The sequence below is a fragment of the Amia ocellicauda genome, chromosome 10 (assembly GCF_036373705.1).
Source record: "Amia ocellicauda isolate fAmiCal2 chromosome 10, fAmiCal2.hap1, whole genome shotgun sequence".
Lineage (NCBI taxonomy): Eukaryota > Metazoa > Chordata > Actinopteri > Amiiformes > Amiidae > Amia > Amia ocellicauda.
The window spans coordinates 25830205-25853896 of NC_089859.1; the positions used below are offsets into that span (position 1 = coordinate 25830205).

At 37.9% G+C, this 23692-nt stretch overlaps 1 protein-coding gene across 1 annotated transcript in view; it reads left to right on the forward strand.

Annotated features, from left to right (window-relative positions):
- Positions 1 to 23692, forward strand: part of LOC136760356 (retinoic acid receptor beta) — a 59712-nt gene that overhangs the window by 18424 nt on the left and 17596 nt on the right. Inside the window, exons 3-4 of the mRNA XM_066715720.1 lie at positions 5975 to 6116; positions 19125 to 19285. Of these exons, the coding sequence (XP_066571817.1) occupies positions 5975 to 6116; positions 19125 to 19285 (303 nt within the window). The remainder of the gene's footprint in view (positions 1 to 5974; positions 6117 to 19124; positions 19286 to 23692) is intronic.

Here is a 23692-nt window from a genome sequence, read left to right on the forward strand (position 1 = left end):
GTTCCCAAAGTAACAAAATGGTTCTAAATGCCTAGCAATTTTGTTACATATTTTTGGGTTATCCTGTTTAGAGTTTGTAGAAATGGGACTACAGAGTATTGAAATCCATGTTGAAAAATACATGGAATTTTCAAAAAGGAAAATTCTTTCATAACCCCTTGAAGGGGCTGGTAGTGTAGGTGGGTAAAAACATATTTACAATTGCAATTTCAAAGCCATAATAAGGAGAGTGACACAAATTAGGTTTTTAAGTATAGTTATTACTCAAGATTACAAAAAGAAAAAATATATAAGCAGTTTTAGCATGCTGGGCTTCAGTCGGGTGTATCTGTGGATATATAAACAAAACAACAGCAATAAAACTGTCATATTAAGACATTTTATACATATATTTTTAATCTGACACAGTTGAACAGTACTGAGTGCAATTCAACAGTATTTCAGTTTGTTTTAATGACATACCTCACAATTCCAGTATTGCTGTCAATGCAGTAATTTCAATAATTTGTTTGCTATTCTATACAAATTGTTTTTCCCCATATAATTAGAAACACTAGGCTATATATTTCTGGTATTTCTGTTTTTGTTTGCTCTGTCATTAGTTTTTTGTTTTGTTTTGATGTATTTTGCTAGGCCCTGAATTAACACTATATTTGAAAAGCGGTAATTGTGTAAGAAGGAAATTAATTTTGCTGCATGTAAAGTACTTCATCAGCAATTGCATATAATTCTGGATGGGTACCTAACTAATGGGACTTCATCTTGTCCTTGAGGTAATGGGATTTAAAGGCAGAAAGAGGCTTCCTGAAATGGCGCTGATTAGGCGGTTTTGTATAATGCAGAAAACTGGCACAAACTGGATTGAGATGATTCAAGCCTATCCCAGCTGTTTCCTAAAAACAAAAAACATGTATATTCTAAGTATACTTAAATTGGATTAATTTACAATATCTTGGCTACTCAATTTGTTTTTAGTTTTTTTTTTTTTTGTATTTATGACATTCATGACGAATGACATGGATTTCCGATGGTCTCAGCCACAGTGACAGTGTGGGGGCGGGGGGGGGCTCCAGATGGGCCCATGCAAGAATGCGTCAGCCTGGCAGGCAGCGGGTCCTGGAGGCCGGACTCCAGCTGGGCGCCTCACTTTCTCTTACTGTGAGGCCAGTCGACACACAGCACAGGGTGTTTGTTGAATGGTGATGAATCCAGGTTGTCATGGGTGCGTCGAGTGGATTATCCTCTCACCCGTGGTTTTGGGTACCTGTGCTGTGCTGTGTTAAAGATGGCGGAAATGACTGCAAAGACTCCACAGCTATTGTTACCAGTAATAGACTCGCTAATCCATTTATTTTTAACCATTTCCAAGGGTGATGCTGTATTAACCCACACAAGGGAAGCCCTGTGACCTTGAAGTGAACAGCTCTATAGTCCACTTTGTGACAGTACTCTTAATGACTGAAACCATCTTTCCCTTGAAGTGTGATTTAGCCCTGCATTGCGTCAGTGCGGTGGCAGATCGTATTGATGAAAAGGAATTTTGAAATACAACATAAAAAGAGAAAAAGCCCATGAGGCTTTTAAGCCTCTAACACTGTGTGCTTACACATCGAGAGCTGACATTCCTGTACCTCAGAAGTGCTCTTGAAAACATAAAGCGAAGGTGTTTTAAAGGCCCGTCAGGAGGCACTCGTTTGCTTTTGTGAAGAGAGCACAGAGATATACTTTTGGAGTTATTTATTATTGATCTCATTTTGAGCAGTTTGGAGAGCATCACGGAATCTTCTCTAATTTACATATTCTTCTATCCCTAGGCTTTTTGGCACTGTGTGTTCCCTATCATCAGACCAGTGATTGGGCTGGTACATACATAGTGTGCATTAGTCTCTAAGCATTAGTTTAAAAGAAAAGCAAAAACTCAATTTGGACATTATTTACAGGACTGAATTGAAGCACTACCCACAGAGTAACACTTTTGTGAGGTTTATTGGAAACCTAACACTTTTTATAATCTTCACATGAATCTGAGACTGAGTCACCTTTGAAAAGTCCAGGTTTACCCTGTAAAGGGCTGCGTTCTGGGCACCTAGTCATCTCAGCTGCAATAAACAGAAAACAGATAAACAGTCTGCCTTGTGTGTCAAACTGCAGAATCGGCAGATCCCTAATAGTCAGGAGGGCTTGAGACCTGGCGGTTCGTCTTGTTTTGCATTAAAAAGAGTTATTTAACAGTGCCTTTCAGACTGCCTTTTGCTTGTGTGTTTTATCTGCAGAGGTTTCACATTCAGCCATTACAAAGCCTCTCTTTGTACACTTTGGTTCTTTCTTGGGCTCTTATTTACTCTGTATAGGGAGTTCCTTTGAATGCTGTCTAACCTTGTAGTCACCTCTCCCATGTTCAACAGAGTAATACACATCTCATACAAAAGTGAACAGCAACTTTTTTTTTCATCCTCTTGTAATAGAATTACCTCTCCTCTGTAGCAAACTCAAGGTGTAAATAATAGGCCTGCTTAATTGCTCCCCTTCGTTGTGATCCTGTGGGGTTTCGAGTATCCCTCTCCACTTTCCACAGGAGAGATAAGATATCAACACAATTAAGAGTGAAAAATAATCTGATGCCTTTATCGCCAGTGGTGAATGCTTAGAGAACACAACCCGATACAATGGGATTTGAATAATTTATGGATGGCACTTTCATTTTTTAATCTGTAAATGAGAACGCCCATCGTGGTGTGGCTATGAGTGACACCCTATCTATCCCCCATTAAGATAACAAGATGAAAGATAATGATCCCAATTAAGATATTGTTTATAGGGAGAAATCTGCTGGAGGAAGAGGATTCGATTCAAAGGCAGGAGGACTCGGTTTACTTCATGGCTAAAATTCAGTGACCGCAGTGTTAAAGGATACGCTTGATGAAGTGGGCCATCCCATTCACAAGAGAGCCCTGTCCACGATCACAACCACAACCTAGCGCTGGGCGCGTTCCAGACAAACAGGGCACAACAGGAAGATGTAACATAGAAGTATATTGTTTTATGTAAGCATTAAGGGAGACAAAACTTCCAAAACCACACTGCAGAGTTTATGAAATATGCAATATGTGGTGCATAGTGAAAATAAGATGCGGAGAATAAATGTGTAAAGATATGGTATAAATTAATACTGAAGCGTAATTAGCAAGATTTTATGTGTGGCTGGATTAAAGCCTGTCCAGGCCTTAGGTGTGATTTGTTGATTCACGGAGGTTTGTGTGTGTAGGTTTGGGATTGTGTTTGTTTGCTATAAAGCCCCCTTTCACAGGACCGTTGATTTCTGAGGATCACATGCTGTCTGACAGTAGGAGTCACATTACTATTTATATTGACAGTTCTTCTGCACAGCCTCCCTTTCAATTGTGGAATTGCTCAATTTCACCAAAATACTTGTGAGCCCTTCTGCCGAGCGGTATGCCTCAGTCCCTACATAGTTCACAAGTGTAAGCTAACAGATAAGGATATGTGTGTCAGCTATATTTTGTGCAACAGGTTTTTCAGCTTTCTTTATCAGAACCTTTCATTTTGGTATAAATACTTATATATATTTATATTAACACACACTACTTGAAAAGTATGATTCATCATGGCATGCCAATCTTCCAGCCTGTTCTAACATTTTGTTGTGCTTACAGTAGTTCACTTTGAAGTCTGTTTACCTTCATCTGTATGAAATTTTCCAATATGGCCACATAGAATGGTGTCTGTCTTTGTGATGGTTAAATTAGCAATCATGTCACCTTTTGTTTACTCTTCTTTGGAGCATTCCTTAAAATGCTCTTTCTGTTGGGGTGTTTCAGAGGAGCCACGCGTTTTCCCTCGTCTCGTCCATTTTACAGAACTGTCTTTTTTTTTTTTTTTTCCTTGGGTAATACCAGCTTTCAGACTGAATGCTGCGTTCATTTGGATGTGAGACAGACAGCCATTACTCTTAGTGACTGAGCAGTCATCTGATGGAAATGACTTTTGGTCATGAACTTGTTACATTGCAATTAGAAAACTCAGTGCTGTCTGGGGCTGTGGCAGCCCAACTGTGCTCAAACATATTGCAAGTGTTCTGTGAATGAGCTGCTGGGCTAATTCATAGCTGTGATGTGACAATGCACTGTAACTTTTTTTTTTTTTTTTTACACAATGTCACTTGTCAACCAGTTGGAAGATATATGTTTTAATTAGCTGTGCTCCCCTCATAAGCACTGTGCAACCATCTACCCTATGCCCTGGGTACCTGAGTGCCAATCTGATATGCGAATTATTTAAATATAGATAAGAACGCAAAATAAAACTTAAACTGTTTATTATAAGATGGTACAGGGCCCTGCTTTGGTGTAAACCCAAAGAAGTAGATCAATCTTTTCCCAATACCTTTGCATGAAAATAACTGTGACCACATCTTATTTGAAAATATGGAAATTGTTTAACTGATCAGTGGCTCAAATATTGCAATAGGTAGCTAAAAGTAACTCTGTTAATCTGTAGCACTACTGGGGGAATGTTTAATCTCATTGTTTTTACTGAAATCAGCACAATATAATGTTATTATGGCCAATGGCAGTAATAAACCACAAACTTATTTGGATAGGCAAAATGAAGGAATGTGTTATGCCTTGTTTTACGGTAGTAACTACTGTTTCAATTCAGCTGGATTTGAAAATAAAAATATTTGCTTGAGGTTGAAGAGAGGGCCTCTTTCATTGTACATTTTATAGTATCCTCTATAAAAGAAATCAGGTCTTAATGCTTCTGCAACTTGTTGAAATCCAAGGCAATAGCACATGTTTTGTTTCCTTCCAATTAATGAGACTTTATAGCCATTGCACATGGTATAAGTCTCTTATAAAATTCTTATAAAATGTACAGTATTATAGCAAAAAACGTTCTTCAAAAACCTACTGTACTCTACATAGCAACCTTTTTTCAGACCTTTCAACAGAGTTTTCAGAAGAAGTCGGTTGGTAACTCCTACTGATTTGCAGTGAAATTGCACCTGAGTATAATTAAATATATAAACTATCAAAAATGATATGCAGTCATGTGTGGCAATTGCTTTTGTTTAAGTATGCTGGAAGGTGATTAACCATGAGGTTTGGCTTAGGTCTCTCCAGCAGAGATGAATGGTTTCTCTGTGTGCACAAACTTTATCTCTCTAGTTTTAACAAATTAATATATTTGTTTGTTCATCAGTCTATGCATGTTAGTACTGAATGTTATTCTCTGTAAGTCAAGGGGTTTTATCACATTTCATTTGCATTTTGTCAAGGATTTAAATACCAGAGCAGTTCCATATTTTACATAATTACATTTTACATTTTAAAACAGGCATTCCATAGCCATTTTTGTGGCTGTTGGCACACATCTGCTCTTTGATTAAGCAATAAGTTATTCACACTCATGTGTTTGTGTGTAGACTATACATAACAGTTAGGAAACAAAACGTTTTCAGTATCAAAAAACAAAAGTTAGCTGCCTGTCATCATGGCTGCTTTGGAAATTCACTGGCACATAATCTTGCACAACAGATGTGTTGATCCATTATGTGCCTTCGCTGTTTCTTTACACCAGCAGCTTCTAGAGGGCCTGAATGCTCCGTAATTAATCCAATGTTGCTGTTGTGCAAAGGTCTGGGATGCAATTTAGTCTATGGCTCAAGTTAAAAGACCACTCAGCATTTTGAACAAAGTGTTCCATTATATCACTTTTTGGCCTGTACCACAAGTCTCTGGAGAGCACATCTCTGGGTCCAAACATGCTCTGGCAAATATGAGAAAACTAAAACACTTTAATAATAAAAAATACATACATATATATAGTGTCTGTTTCTTAAAATGGAAAGGATTGTGAAGGATTTATGTGGATTTAAACCTACACAAAGTATTTAACAGGTTTGTCCTCTTCTTTTTTTTTTTTTTTTTCTTTTTTTTTTCATGTCTTGCAGGGCTTTTTCCGCAGAAGTATTCAGAAGAACATGGTTTACACGTGTCACAGAGATAAGAACTGTGTTATCAATAAGGTCACAAGGAATCGTTGCCAGTACTGTCGGCTGCAGCGCTGCTTTGAAGTGGGAATGTCCAAAGAATGTAAGTGCAGACTTGTGGATCTCTTATTGAAACTAGCTGTACATCACCCAGTGAAAACGCCTGCACCCAGTTTAAACAAACCATGGCAAAGGGCCAGGAAACAAAAACAATTGTTGCATCATTCCTCTTTTCATTCATCTTTATCTGACAATTTGAAACCTTTCAGTTTACTGTTTACCAGTGTCATTCCTCCTGCAAAAATATAACTTACTGGTAACAGCTACAGGGTCCCAGCAGTGTGATGGCACATTGTGTTTGTTATAAACATGTCTTGTGACAACTCCTCATAAGACCCGTAATAAATAATGTCTTTCTTTCATAGCTTATGGACTGTTCTGTTGATGTTAGTGTTTGCTGCAGCTCAGTGGTAGTATAATAGCTGGCTTAGTGATTCAAGGGCTGATGTTTTAAAGCATTAGAGTTTTACTGTAGACATGTGAACAACTGGGTCAGCACCCTGTTTCTCAGCTCACACTGGCCCCTTTTGCAGTTTTGTTTCCGAAGCGCCATGCTTTCAACAGATAGCCTGCTAGTTAGGCTCCCAGAAAACAGCAATACCTTAGTTAAGTCAATAGGTTTGACTTTAATCTCATCACCTGCCAGTTATGGTGATATAGCAACTCTGCTATTATCTGATGTGAAAATGGCCCCTGAAGAGAACTAGACGGTCATATACCATCAGTAGTCGTCTCGATCACATAATTTTCTCAGTGCCTTATTTTAAAACATGCAGAGTCACACTTATCTGTGTATCTGTTATTAGTTAGGTTATTTAGCTTAAGGTGCAGAATGTACCAGATGCATTTTCTACAGGAGTCTGAATGAAAAAACTAGAGTAGGATGTCTTAGATACAAAATAAAAATCTATATCTTTTTTATTTACATAACATCAGAAAATTGTAATCAGCTGATTGTGTCAGAATTCATTATTTTTTCCCCAAGGATCAAATTATACATTTGTCCCCATCCATCAACCACAATATACAAATCGGGCACTTGTTGATGTTGCTTTGTTTGCAAGAGGCTTCTTGCTTCTTCCTAATGGGAACTAGTATGCTTTCACATACTAGTATTGCAATTTGAAACTGGCCGGTCAGAGATTTTAATTATTCTGGGCTTTAATTTCTATGAACCATGGAGTAATGCACACATTTTAAGGCCTGCGTGAATATCGTTTTAATTGTGTGCTTGCATTAAGCAATTATTTGAAAATCTCCATAAAGGAATTTCTACCAAAAACAGGCCTTTGATTTTGCTCCTAAGCCATAATAATAAATAAACTGTCTTTGATCGTGGAATTTGGAAGGAAAAACTAAATTATTTTAATTAAAGTACAGGTACAAGCATTATATAAAGCTTTGTAATTTTTAATTAATTCCTGGGAGTTCCTGAGCTTAGTTTTTGTAATGATTTGCTTTTTAGTGATTTGTTTTATGTACTCAAAGGGCATTTGAAGAATACTGCCAATTTTTCATTGTTCTTATTTCTTTCAAGCAATGTACTTTCAATTTAAAATAATTTACAAGAAGGGCAGGTCTTTAATTTACTTATCATGTTTAGTTCTTTATAAGAACTATTTAGACATCTGTTAGTTAGATTTTTAAAATATGAGTTGGAATAAAAATAAATAAACAAGTGTCGATAAAATTATAACATTTGGCATTCAGACATGTATTCCTAAGTATATAATATTTGTCTCCTGCTGAGAATACTATCTGGCAGAGAATACTGCCAGATATTGAATGTTCAACGGTCGTGGGCCAGAATCGTGTACAGTGATAGTATGACCAGCCCAAGGTGCTTTTAATCAAAAGTAAAAGCATGCACCAGTAAAATGGTGGCTACACACCCTTTCTGATCCAATCATATTGAAGCCTCAAAGCTATGATCATATAATGCCTTCTGATGTTTTTGTTTGATAATTTGTTTTTTCAAGAAGAAGTGACTCACAACCTTAATGAGTTTCCCCACGCAAGTGTTTCCTCCAAGCAAAGATTCATTTAAATACATTACTTCTTCAATGTGAATATTGTCCATTTTCTTTGATCATTGAGCAGCAGATAATAAGCCTGAAACAAAACTGAGAAATAATACATCAGAAGCTGTAGCTGGTTATTCCTGTAGTTACAGCTACAGCACCTTCCGATATTCTCTCGTCTTGATGGGCTCACATCCAAAAGTGTTTTATGCTTTTTAGCAGGACTTTGTGGAGAGTGTTCTGTTCTGTTGAATTTATAATAGTTTAGACTATAACAATTTATATTGATGTGCACAATGACAAGCTGGCTTTGGATATCACTGAATGCAATGCATTTTCTCATACTGTTGGGTAAAAACAACAGCAGGGAATCTCTTACAATTTCTGTTTATTCTTATCCCTAATTATGGTATATTAATTTCTCAAAAGGGCTTTATGCACATTGATAACCTCAGAATGACACTGCTTCACTGCCGTACCTTTCACTACCAAAGCACAGCTTTTAATTTTATTCGATTTTTACATGTTTTATTCTTTCTGCGTTGCGTAGTAACAATACATCAGTAGGAGTTCTGCAAATCCACTTTATTTCATGTATTTATCACAGTTGTGTGTAACTCAAATGGCAACATAATGTTATGTCCTGTTCCCCTGGGTCCATAAGCCAGTCTGGTTTGTCACTTTAAAATTGAAACTAACATTTTACTGAGCACGACTTGCATGCCAAAAGCAGCTGCAAAAGTTGATTAACAAAACAAAAAAAACACAACAATTATAAACAAGATTGCATCCATACTCTTTACATAGAACAGATGGGTACAAAAAAAAAAGCCAAAGAATCCCAGGAAAACATAAGATGTACATTTTAAATATGAAAGACTGTGACAGTTTTACACAACTGTAAGTTCAAAGTTAAAACCAGCTTGACAGATACTTTCATTATGTTCAGTATTAGAAATCAAATTGTTTGTATATTATGAACTTTAATAGTTTTTAGTTTATACCACCAACATACTCCAACAGGCAGATACCCCTTTAATGCTTACAATAATGAACCACAGTAGAAACAATGCCTGATTGTGGACTCAGCTTCTTTCAGGAAACTGATCATTAGGCTACATTAGGAATTATACATAAGGCTCATAATACACCAGAGCTTTGTTTTAACAAATGGAATTCACTAAATGAATATTTTCACAGTCAAGATGATACAACGTAAATAAATAACAAATTAATCAAGTGCATTGTCTAACATAAAAAGGGTTTTCAATTGATGGAGAGTCGGTTGTCTGCATGAAAATGTATGCCACTTAGGGGGATTATTTAGTCTTATTTCTTTATTAATTCAATTTAATTTGCAATAGAAAGAAGGGTCAGACAAAGGAAGATCTTACATTCACTGCAATTCCTTTCGCTACTTTTCCTTCCTCCGATAAATACTAGTCCTTAACATTAATTGTGCCAGAACTGAAATTCATTTTTGCTTTGATGTTGTTCAAGATACGCATTGCAAAGTACATTCTTCTATAGAGCTGTTTTTAATTGCTGTCATTTTGAAGAGATGCTTGTGAGCTGTGAAAAGATGGAAGAAAGCTGCATTGAAAAATTCAATAATAGCCTTTCCAGTTTGCTTAGTAATTTCAAATTTATAAAATGCGAAGAAAACTGATGAGCTGTTCCTTGGCACCACACGTTGACCAGCAGCAGCAGGCTGGGTGTAATCTTCCATCACTCACTTTGTGTTTAATCCAATGCCTCTTCATGGACACAATCCCAGAGTACTTTATCAGTCATGCTACAACAGGGCACAGTAAAAACACCATAGAACAGTTTACAAATTGCATAGGTAAGACAAATGTTAGGTACAGGAGTAATGAGCAGACCACAAACAGAAAATCTCAGTTGTTCACAAAGAAATGTACAGAGTCATCAGATCAAAGAGGTAATCAAGATTAGTGTTGTGAGAGACATAATAGCTTATAAGAATATTTTCCAAGCAATTCAACACCTGACATACAGCCAGGGCTGACAAACCAGACGTAGGGTACAATGTTTATGCTAATTTCTAGCAGTTAGGATTCTGGCTGCTAAATGCTGATCCAGGTGGGGTGCGTTGATGGAGTGTAATGGGAGGCCATTCAGTGGATCTCGGCAGTAGTGCAGGTGGGAAGACCGAGACATGACAGTGAAGTTAGTCCTCTGCCAAAAACAGAGAGTGGTGGTTCAACAGAGGTTTTCAAAGAGTTTAACCCATGAAGTCCCAACAGGAGTCTAGCCACTTGGAGATGAAAGCCTTCCTCAGAATGACTTTTGAACAATGCTCTGGTGATGGGAGCATTAGTTGAAAGTCTTAATACAGAGGAAAGAGAGGGGAGTGTCCTATAAACACCGCAAAGCAGTTGACAATGCCTAAGAATACAACTGTTGCGATGTCCAAGGCTCCTGATGGAGTCTGATTCTGGAGACCGCACAGCTGAGAAAGTTTTCTACAGGCCGGTCTTACCTCAGAAATGGAACTGTGCCTACCCTTTCAAAGTGTGCCTGAAGCCAATTGTCACATGCCCAGATGAGTACGAATGGCAAAATAATTAAATACTGCCTTAAATTTTCGCTTTGGAAAATGAATGCATACAGATGTTAAATATAATGTTGAATTTGAATCAAGTTTGGATTACATTTGCATATTCAACACAGAGGGGAGGACATTGGAAGTAGCCAAATTGTTTATTCATTCTCCTCACCAATTAGACTTTTATGCTCATGCAGGGGAGGGATACAAAACCTTGTGGATATTATTTTTCCCACTGTTCCCAGCATATAAGACAGAATTCAAATACCTGACTGTTTCAAATAAAAAGAGTTTGTTAGGCAGCTCTAGTTGCCAGTTATGTAGAACAGAACGACCAAACCATCTTCTCATTATGACCTATAAAACCTCTGAAACAATATCAAGAGAAGCAGCAGCATACTGAGGGATCTGTTGTTGTTGTTTTTTTTTTACTAGATTTGCAGAAGTACCACAAAGTGTGGTGCGGTAAAATTCAACCCTTTAAGTGGTTTATTATTATTTTTAATTTAGGTAATGTACCAAGAACCACGGGACTTATTGGCTTTATATCTGTCAAAAGGCTGTAATGTGTGGTTTTCTTGGAGTGACCATGTGCTGCAATATATATATATATATATATATATATATATGAACTATTTAAATCACACATTTCTCTCTTTAAGCACATAATACAATACTGGCATAATGAGAGAACCACTACCACATAAGGCACATCTCCAAGCTTTCTTCCCATTCTCCCAGGCATAACAGGCCCTAGTGATACAAATCCAGGGTATTTTTAAAAGCATATACATCCTATTTTCTTTGTTTGGTATTTTTTGTTTTGAATCAAATATATACATATATATATATATAATATTTGTTGTTTCGCATCTGCACTGTCCCATGAACAGGCGATATTCAGTATGCACACGTTTCACCACAGTGCAGCCTCTCAGTGTTTGAGATCACATTATACAGTGGAAAGGATGTAATTCTGTGGTGCCACTGAGCAAATGAAGCGAGGCCATTTTCCCCTCATTCTAGATAATTTACAAGATGATATCTTAATAAGCCTTTTTATTGCAGTTCTGTTTTTTTTTTCCTAGTATATTTTTTCCCCAGTGATAGGCAGGGTATTGAATATGTATGAGGCTCATTTAATATGTATTTTATAAGATATAATGAAAAGCATATTACTCATTCATAAAGGGTACTGTGCTGCAAGTGACTAGAGAGGGGAAGTATTATCGAGCACTCCTACAAGCTACGCCTAAGGGAGGACGAACCTCCGCCATTCTGTGGGGGGAAGTCTTTGATGTGAATGCCTTCTAGTTTGGTTAAACTATATATATAGTGTGTGTGTGTGTGGCGGGGGGTATATATTTTTCTGTATGGGGAATCTAACTTTAAAAAGAAAGTTATTATAAGCTGAATCCAAATGTATTTCTGCCTCTGTCCTTGGGTGTAGTGCGATGTTCCTCACATGCCCACATTGACATCGGTTCATCGGCTTGGTTGTGCACGTCACAGACAGTTCTCATGGAGTCAGAAACATGTCATCAGTGCCACAGAAAAGCTCTGACCTATTTTCTCACTGCAGTCGACTAACGGTAGCTAATATAAAGACAGATGGCTAAAAGGATAACAGTTACTAACAATACTAATTATTATCCAGTGTTTCGTGGGCAATCCTACTGAAATACACCTGAGAAAGGAATAATCAGAGTAAATGGGATTGGTATGAAAGTGTACTCGCCTCAAATCTCAAAAGCAAAAGCAAACACCAGCACAACAGAGCACATAGGCTGGCATTTGACATCACGCTTTTCTCATCAACACATCTTCCTGTTTTCAGTTACAGCTGCTATGCTCTAGGGGCTGTAGCACATCACCTAACTGAAATAGTATAACCGCCATCTTTTTTTTTTTTTTTTTTCAGTGTTCATAAACATCTCTTAGCACAGGCTGGTTGATCTCTTCTTCTCTCCTATCAAGCTCACCCTGTGAGGGTGAATAGGGTTTATGGGGTAAAGGTCAGTTACAGAACCTGTTGTTCTTTTTGATTTTTATTGGTTGTCAAGTTTATATTGGTAACATTGTACTGGAAACACTAAAATAAACTATAACTGTTGGTGTTTTCTATTTCTGTAAAGGCTTAATAGATTGAAAGCAATGAGTTATGCAGACCTGATGTTACTGTAGAGAAGTAACTTGTAATAGTAATAGATACAGGCTTGAGAAGGCATGCAGGCCCTGAGAACAACTCTAAACCGTGAAATAGATAATCACTGTCAGCTATATTTCACTATGCACTCTGAAGTACTGTTTTGTACTTGCCCATTGGCATACATGATAAGGCTTTGGAGGCTGATAGTTTATATGAATGTATTCTGATTCCTTTTTTCTCTCTTTTACTGATGGTGGAAACAAGCTTCAATTTCCGATTAAAATCTTGGCATAAAACTATACTGAGTGACTGAAAATCTCCCAATATCTCATGGGGTCATGCGCTAAAATCTTAAGATTGAGATAAACAGCCCAGCTTGTTACGAATACAATGGGTTTTATTGTCTTGCGGTGCTGCACTACAAATCATTTCTGTCACAAAGCTGTGGTTTACTCACAGCATCTCCCAGTCTCAGAATATGTTTTAACACAATAACGAGCTTTGTGGGGGGATATAAATGCAAAAATACTTATCTTATTGACTGATCTTACACAGATTTATTTTTGTCAGACTTACTATTTGACCTAATTAAGAAATCCAAGGATGGAGTCTTTTATTGAAGATAAGTGAATTGGCGAATCAGCTCATTTAGAAAGCTTGTACTGCACCATGTGAAGTTTTTCAGACATGCAGTTCCTAACTGTACAGTCAAACTAAATCTTTTTGCAAGATGTGTATTGTAAAGTTGTTATTTTTTATGAAATCTAGTCCAGCAGTGGAGAAATCTAGGAGTAGCATGGGGACAACATAATCCAATCCTCTTTAATTCCAAACTCTGTGGCTTCCTATCAAAGAAGCTTGTGTTCAAAATGCATTAACCTGCTATGAATTTGCCCTTCTTTCCAGAGGAGATGAATTCACTCTCATAATGTGTAAAATGTGCAGTCAACAGAGGCATGGTGTATTAAAACAGAATTTAGCATTCATCAATCTTAGCTTATATCCTTATTTCCTTTCTACTGTCAACTCCCAGCTCATCGTCAGCATTTCAGTGTTCATAAATATCATGTGAATTGTATCTGAATTCTCTTTATTTTTCTGCTCTTCCAAGAGAAACTTGGCATTCCACTAACCTCAATAACAGGATAAAACATATATGCACAGTGCATCAATCAAGTCATAATACATTTATGAGCCACTTCTAACTTGTATAACCAGAGTTAAATATGAACAAGCCTGGGGCAAGCTACCTCAGACCTAGAAGAATCCAGCTCAGAAATCTTAGGCCTGAATCCCTTCAGGCACAGAGAGATGGTACACACTGAATGTTTTGTGTTTCACATCTGTACGCATATATATTTTTTGTTATATTAAAAAAAAAAAAAAACTAAATTCTAAAACTATTAAAAAACAAATCTTTTTTGCTACAATGCTGAATAAACAATTGCTTATTAACTGCACAATGACAAATATACTCTATTACTCATGAGATAAATCTAAAAATGCATGATTGTATAATTGTCTCTGCCCATTTATTTATCTTTTTGGAGTGCCTGAAGTACAGCAGCCAAACAAAAGCATCCAGTTGCACAGCATCCGAAAATGCAGGTCATCACATTTAATCTAATCCTATTTTGTGTGTTGATTTTGGCTTCGATATTTAACAATAATTGAATATGTTTTGGATGTCTGTTGAAGTAGGTGATAGAAGATTGTGTTTTTTTCTATTGAAGAGGTATGGAAAACAAGAATATAGGTTCTGGTAGCAAGGTTTGAGCAGTGCTCTATCTCAATGACCCTAGGGGCATAAATCAGTCACTGTAATAGAACAGAATGACATTTGAGCAAGGCACTCAAAAGGAAAATGTCATCCTGAAAATATGAGATCCAACTACACTTTCTCCAGTCTGGTCTGTCCAGCATGTCCAGTTCTGTCACACGCAATTAGAAAAGTACTGAAAAAGCCTTCTTGCTTTGCTGCCATCAACAACAACATTCTTCTGTTTTCAGTTTTCTGAAAAAGGACATTTTAGCATGTGAGATTAAACACTGTGCAGTTATGCAGTGGAAAATCCAGAACTAGAAGATAGGTACAGATTGTTTGTACAGTGAGGGAAAAAAGTATTTGATCCCCTGCTGAGAAAGAAAGAAATGATCAGTCTATAATTTTAATGGTAGGTGTATTTTAACAGTGAGAGACAGAATAACAACAAAAAAATCCAGAAAAACGCATTTCAAAAAAGTTATAAATTGATTTGCACATTAATGAGTGAAATAAGTATTTGATCCCCTATCAATCAGCAAGATTTCTGGCTCCCAGGTGTCTTTTATAAAGGTAACGAGCTGAAATTAGGATCACTCCCTTTAAGAGAGTGCTCCTAATCTCAGCTTGTTACCTGTATAAAAGACACCTGTCCACAGAAGCAATCAATCAATCAGATTCCAAACTCTCCACCATGGCCAAGACCAAAGAGCTGTCCAAGGATGTCAGGGACAAGATTGTAGACCTACACAAGGCTGGAATGGGCTACAAGACCATCGCCAAGCAGCTTGGTGAGAAGGTGACAACAGCTGGTGCGATTATTCGCAAATGGAAGAAACACAAAATAACTGTCAGTCTCCCTCGGTCTGGGGCTCCATGCAAGATCTCACCTCGTGGAGTTTCAATGATCATGAGAACGGTGAGGAATCAGCCCAGAACTACACGGGAGGATGTTGTTAATGATCTCAAGGCAGCTGGGACCATAGTCACCAAGAAAACAATTGGTAACACACTACGCTGTGAAGGACTGAAATCCTGCAGCTCCCGCAAGGTCCCCCTGCTCAAGAAAGCACATGTACAGGCCCGTCTGAAGTTTGACAATGAACATCTGAATGATTCAGAGGAGAATTGGGTGAAAGTTTTGTGGTCAGATGAGACCAAAATCGAGCTCTTTGGCATCAACTCAACTCGCCGTGTTTGGAGGAGGAGGAATGACCCCAAGAACATCATCCCCACCGTCAAACATGGAGGTGGAAACATTATGCTTTGGGGGTGTTTTTCTGCTAAGGGGACAGGACAACTGCACCGCATCAAAGGGACGATGGACGGGGCCATGTACCGTCAAATCTTGGGTGAGAACCTCCTTCCCTCAGCCAGGGCATTGAAAATGGGTCGTGGATGGGTATTCCAGCATGACAATGACCCAAAAGACACAGCCAAGGCAACAAAGGAGTGGCTCAAGAAGAAGCACATTAAGGTCCTGGAGTGGCCTAGCCAGTCTCCAGACCTTAATCCCATAGAAAATCTGTGAAGGGAGCTGAAGGTTCGAGTTGCCAAACGTCATCCTCGAAACCTTAATGACTTGGAGAGGATCTGCAAAGAGGAGTGGGACAAAATCCCTCCTGAGAAACCTGGTGGCCAACTACAAGAAACGTCTGACCTCTGTGATTGCCAACAAGGGTTTTGCCACCAAGTACTAAGTGGAAGGGGTCAAATACTTATTTCCCTCATTAACATGCAAATCAATGTATAACTTTTTTGAAATGCGTTTTTCTGGATTTGTTTGTTGTTATTCTGTCTCTCACTGTTAAAATACACCTACCATTACAATTATAGACTGATCATGTCAGTGGGCAAATGTACAAAATCAGCAGGGGATCAAATACTTTTTCCCTCACTGTATAGCAGCTACCGAAGATATATATTTTCAATCTAGAATAAAAGCATGATCTGCTTCAAATAATTATACATTTAAGGATTTATGTTAAAGTTTAGACATTTATAATCTGTATTGAATATTATTTTGGGGGGTTTCCCACTTTCAAAGTTTTTTCTGCTCTCCCTATCTGCCTTTTAAGCTGTAATTAGTGTTTTTAATCCATGTCAGTTTCTCACTTAAATCACAGGGATTTAATCATGAACCACACATGTATTAATAATTGCTTTCCATTAAAATGACATCAACTAAACTGTAATCAGGTGATGCAGAGTGTTACACCTGTTACAATTAATTAACTACTCAACTCATTGACAGCACATCTTGTTAACCGAGTTTGTTTTTTAAAATACCAAAAACAACTCAACTAATGAGATTTGCCCTCAACAAGTCTTTCTTATCACTTGAAGAGTTTGCCAGGACAGCATGCCTGCAGTTTCAGGAGAATAGAAAGGAATTCTTAATATATGAGTAATTTGTTATCAGATCTCCATGATTTAATTGGCAAGCGAGAGTGGATTAATGATGCTAATGACTGCTTTAAAGGCAGGTAGGGAGGGTAGAAATACACCTGAAAAGTAATGAATTCCTAATTATTGTATATGTGAAGGTAATTTAAAATGCTATTGTGATTAATCAAATGCATACTTAAACAGTTGCAAACATGTGTACAGGTGTATATACACACCAGACAATCACCTTTATACAAGCTGGGAATTAGATGCATCTTTCAAACAAAGCCAGATGGCTGAACTTAAGAAGCTCAGAAAAGATTGCAGCACAACTGTGTGAGTGGTGGGGAAAGAAGATCCCCTTTCAGGCCTAGTTAAATCATCACATTCACTGTGTCTGCTCATGGAGAGGTAAGAGTGGCCTTTGACTAATGTTCATTAGGTCTCTGACAACTACAATAAGATAAGAGAGTCTTCTGTCATTGTCACTCACCCTTGCGTTAGAGGCTTGCTGTAACATAATCTTAACATCACCTGTCATGTTCTTACATCTAGCATCACCACTTACAGAACTGAAATACACCATATTTAGTTATTTTGCTCATATAGTGTTTGTGTATAATATATATATATATATATATATATATATATATATATAATTACATGTTACATTGAATTATCACATCAGCATGACTATGAGACACTTTCACAGTGGCCTGAAGGCAAAGTTTGACCTTACAAATAGCTGTAGGAACAATAGTCAGCAGCATTATCATGGCAAAAAAAAAGTGTCCCTAAATGCTGTCAATGTCAATATGTAAATATGAACCGTAATGCTGAAAGACGGTCTATTGAGCTTCATGCTATTCTTGCTATTTGGCAAAGAGGTCTTTCCTTCTCCATCTTCTTAGGGAAAGAGATTTAGTATACTACTGAAGTAGTGTTTCAGTGCATAAGGACTATTGTTTTGCTCTGAGACCATCTCTGTATTCCTAATGTAAAAAAAACAAAAAAAACATCAATATTGAAATTATGTACCTGCAAAAGTAGTACATAAGGGATACTGTTTTAGAAAAATGAAAACCATCATTGTACTGTTTGCTTTTAAATTCATATTTTGTCACATTAATTTAATGCTTTCTAATTTTAATGTTATACATTTCAATTATGGCATGTAGGCATATTCATTGTTTAAATAAGTATTCTGGGCATGCATCCCGCTGTGATTTATTTCAAGGGTTTGTTTGTGAAATGTGAGTGAAGCAGCACGAACGAGTGTATTCACATGCCAGCCTTGCTCCATGAAAAACAGATTTGTTTTATTATGATGACAATTGTTTTAATTTTATTATTTAATGTTATCATAATGACAAATTTTACTTCACTGGAATATTAAAAAAATAATAGAAGCGACGACTGTATTTGCAGTATTTGTAACATGTAACCAGACAAAATAAAATACAAAATAATTAGAGATTCCTCTTCACATCCGTTTAATTTAATTTTCATTTTTTGTTAATTTGTTTGCTTCCAACATTTTCATTTCAGTCTAGTAAATTATTGCTTAGGAATTAACACACTGTCTTGTTTACTGAATAAAAGGACATTAAGTCAATTTGTAAATTCATTTTCTATATTTAAAGATTTTAAAGATTTATTTATTTTGTTGTGTAGTGCTAAGAGATTTCACTTTAAATAAAAAAGAGAAAGAAAATGACAAGCTCCTGACAACATTCTTTGTTAAATGTGCAAAGAATTCCACTGTCAAACAACAAGAAATCAGAATTTCCAGACTCATTATAAGATTAGGATTTCAGTTACTGTACAACAATGCTGCAACAGATTTTGAAATCCTGGCTAATTTTGAAATTGTCATTTTACACTGACATCAGTCAAGGACAATGGCATTCAATTCCTCCACAACTCGTGTGGATTTTAACAAGTTAATTTTGCAGGGTGTGTAATTTCTGAACAATATCTTTTGGCACTAATCAAAATGAAATCAACAGAAAATGTCCTCCATAGATTGCACGGATTTGGTTGTTTGAAAAATACAGTACCGGCTCACTGTATCATCTGTGGTGGGAATAATTGAATGACTTCTGTGTGCGGTGAGGCTGGCGTTTTATTTTACACTGATCTTTGTGCCTTGATTGTTTCAGCCGTTCGAAACGACCGGAATAAAAAAAAGAAAGAAACTCCAAAGCCAGAGTGCACAGAGAGCTACGAGCTGACAGCCGAGTTAGAGGATCTCATCGAGAAGATCCAGAAAGCTCATCAGGAAACGTTCCCTTCCCTCTGCCAGCTGGGCAAATACACCACGGTAAGTGCCAATGGCCGTGAGTGCCAGAACTGTGCTCTGCTCCTTTATCTGCACTGGCTCTCTGTGCTGGATCGCCAAGATATCGAGCACAGAGACCCTTCTCTCTTTAGTTTTACAAATTATACCTTGAGCAGCATTATCATTGTAATAACAATAGTTAACATACAACTGTTTTGGGAAGCTGTGATCGGAAAGAAGCATTAATGTCATGTGACTCACAGTGTCAGTGGAAGAGATGGGACATTTTTCACGGTCATTTGTTGTGTTGGGACGTATCAAAATCCACCCCAGCACACAGTATGATATCTAAGGCCAGAATATGTCTCCTTCAGGTTTGCTGATGAAAGAGTGAAATGTGAATATGCTAAAAGAAAATTAGGTACCCCTCATTTTAATTAGGTATCCCTTCAGAAGGAGAGGGTTGGAATTTAGAAGTGATATACACTCACCTAAAGGATTATTAGGAGCACCTGTTCAATTTCTCATTAATGCAATTATCTAACCAACCAATCACATGGCAGTTGCTTCAATGCATTTATGGGTGTGGTCCTGGTCAAGACAATCTCCTGAACTCCAAACTGAATGTCTGAATGGGAAAGAAAGGTGATTTAAGCAATTTTGAGCGTGGCATGGTTGTTGGTGCCAGACGGGCCGGTCTGAGTATTTCACAATCTGCTCAGTTACTGGGATTTTCACGCACAACCATTTCTAGGGTTTACAAAGAATGGTGTGAAAAGGGAAAAACATCCAGTATGCGGCAGTCCCGTGGGCGAAAATGCCTTGTTGATGCATACAGGACAGAGGAGAATGGGCCGACTGATTCAAGCTGATAGAAGAGCAACTTTGACTGAAATAACCACTCGTTACAACCGAGGTATGCAGCAAAGCATTTGTGAAGCCACAACACGTACAATCTTGAGGCGGATGGGCTACAACAGCAGAAGACCCCACCGGGTACCACTCATCTCCACTACAAATAGGAAAAAGAGGCTACAATTTGCACAAGCTCACCAAAATTGGACAGTTGAAGACTGGAAAAATGTTGCCTGGTCTGATGAGTCTCGATTTCTGTTGAGACATTCAGATGGTAGAGTCAGAATTTGGCGTAAACAGAATGAGAACATGGATCCATCATGCCTTGTTACCACTGTGCAGGCTGGTGGTGGTGGTGTAATGGTGTGAGGGATGTTTTCTTGGCACACTTTAGGCCCCTTAGTGCCAATTGGGCATCGTTTAAATGCCATGGCCTACCTGAGCATTGTTTCTGACCATGTCCATCCCTTTATGACCACCATGTACCCATCCTCTGATGGCTACTTCCAGCAGGATAATGCACCATGTCACAAAGGTCGAATCATTTCAAATTGGTTTCTTGAACATGACAATGAGTTCACTGTACTAAACTTGCCCCCACAGTCACCAGATCTCAACCCAATCGAGCATCTTTGGGATGTGGTGGAACGGGAGCTTCGTGCCCTGGATGTGCATCCCACAAATCTCCATCAACTGCAAGATGCTATCCTATCAATATGGGCCAACATTTCTAAAGAATGCTTTCAGCACCTTGTTGAATCAATGCCACGTAGAATTAAGGCAGTTCTGAAGGCGAAAGGGGGTCAAACACAGTATTAGTATGGTGTTCCTAATAATCCTTTAGGTGAGTGTATATAAAACACCTACAATGGGAGCACATACACAGGCTTCCCCGCAAAAGCACAACTTTTGCAGGTATATAAAAAGAGAATTGCCAAACAAGTACAGCGCTTCCATGGAAAATAATGAAGCATGAAGATGTAAGATGACCCCATAGGGGAAGAAGAGGCCTTGCACCATATCAAGGTACTACAGGAAATCACCTACTGTATGCCTCAGGCTTTCTTCTTGATCCCAACACTTCTCTAAAGCAGAAAATATTGTCCTTAAATCAATACATTGGTGAAAACATAACCTTATTTTGAAGCAGTGTGTTTCAGGGTCAAGCTACTTGGCAACACCAGAGTAGATTCCCAGCCACTACTGGCTAGTGCTGCACTTGAACCATTAACCACCAGCTCAGAGCTCTGTTCTCTGCTATAAATTCACTGAACCCTGACGGCATTTTCAATTATTTGTGACATTAAAAACACTCGACACCAGTTCATTTGATAAATGTAACAACATGTTTGGAATAGGATTCAAAGAACCCCACTTGTAGTTGTGCCAGATATAGTTTATTAGTTTTTCAATACCGAACAAATAAATATAAAACATGATCTGTATTCCTTTCCAGTTTGATCCATTTTATTTACCAGATTACATGGGGATATATAGAGGAAAATGTAGGCAGAGCTCTTGTATATTATCATTCACTGGGCTTACACATGCTCCTGAAGCTGATCTCGCCATTACTCATGACTCTTGCTGGGCTCAGTGCTGGGCTGGAGTGCAGGTTAGGATCCAGGGTTAAGTGGTCATTCCAGCACAAGAGCTCATTGTCAATGCAAATAGGAATGTCCCCAAATGATACTCTAGCTGCCAGTCTTTACACAGCTCCCTGTGACACAGTATACAGATGTTGACAACTGAAGCAAACCTCTTTGGCTAACTCAATATGAGGCACGTGTTCTTTGACAGGTGAATCAGGGGAAAATTGGCAACTGGTTTAGGTGTGTATGCAATTGTTTGCACAAAAACAACAAAGAACAGCAGATGTTTGCTTTTGTTTTGACTTCCAGAGATTTATCTTCCATAACAATTAATTATTGCCACTGGCTGACTGAAGACAACATTGTACTGGATATAAACTCGGTTCCTTTTCAGCATTTTCTTTAAAAAAATTTTTTATGTATTTATGTGGATTTTTATAGTACTGGTGAAAGTAATAATTACAATTGTTAAGATAAGAGAGAGTACTTACTTATTATACATGTTATTGTATCAGCAAAGCTATAAAATCAACCTACATTTGCACAATGACAAGACCCTAAGAGAATGAAACACGCTAACAAAAGACAGATGTTGGCAGGATATTTTTCTCATCTCATCTTTCCCCATCAGGCTGTACCCTTTGTTTGTGACAGGGGTCTCTTTGTAATGATTTAGCAATAACCTAGAGAGAAAAAAAAAAACATATCAAATGTAATGTTCAGTTAATTATTTTCTGATGAGTTTAGGCTTCATTAAGTCTGCTAGATAATTAAGGTTACATGTTGCAGGAAGTTATTTCATGAGGGTTTTTATACAGTTGCCACTATTGGCTCAGAATACAAGACAGATGATTGTAATGATTTGAGCCCGGCCCCACATTGAGGCGTATGAGCCGCAGCCTACACTCGCCTGCCAAGAGTATGATATACTCAGGAGTCGTGAGCTCACACACCCTGGAACAACCCCCGTCTGCACGGGATGGACCACCCTTCTGGGGTGTGAGGGAGCAATTCACTGTCTGTGCTCCTTGAGATAAAGTCATCGTTAAAAATGCTCAGGGGAAGTGGCCAGAACACGAACAAAACAATCTCCCCCTTCTCCCCACAGAACTGATGTATATGATAAGCACCAAAGTACAGTTTGTAATGATCTTTTACAGCTCAAATTTGATGCAGTATTTGATCTTGTTTGTGTTGGATCTCACTGCACCAAAAATGGCTATACTTGGCGTTGGTCTACTCATTTGTAATTATTATTAAGATGTAAGATTATTATGTAAGATATTATTTATTCCTTTGTTTTGTTTTTCATTTGCAATCTGTGATCATAAATGTTTTCATTATGTGTTTATGTATTAATTAAAAGAAACCACACTGAATAACTCACTTTAGAAATTCTGGCATTTAAGTATCCACACAAAAAAAAAGTCTGGAAGGCTACGTGCTCTATGGGCAGTAGCTCCTTATTCCTGCCCTTGTTAGATTTAGTCAAAACAATCAATGTGGGCCCTCTGCAAAATAACAGGAATTGCCGTTGCGGCCAAGCACGTTGTGATCCCTGGGGGCTGCAGCAGCAGGCTGGGCCATGGGCCTGATAGCAGCCATCTGGTGACAAGAGTGAAAACCTGCCACTGCGCTCTGTGCCCACTGGGCTGCTCTATAGGCCTGTGAAGGCAGTCCCTGGAGCTCACCTGATTGGCCTCTGCTGATTATACTACATTAATTCTTAATACAGCTTAATTCTTCAGTCCGTTTCTGTTATCATTTGTTTTTAATCTTCTATTCTTATTTTAATCCACCGTCCCAATTAGGTGAGAATGCATGATTTCATATTATAACACTCCATTACTAGCAAATTACTAGCAGACACCCCTTTCGTTTTTCTAATTACGTTCAAAATCTGGGGTGGGTATGGCCGTTTAAATTTGTTTATGCGCAACTCATTAATCATCCTTTGATTACTGATAAAAACCCAGTTCTGAAATATAAAAACTGGATGGAA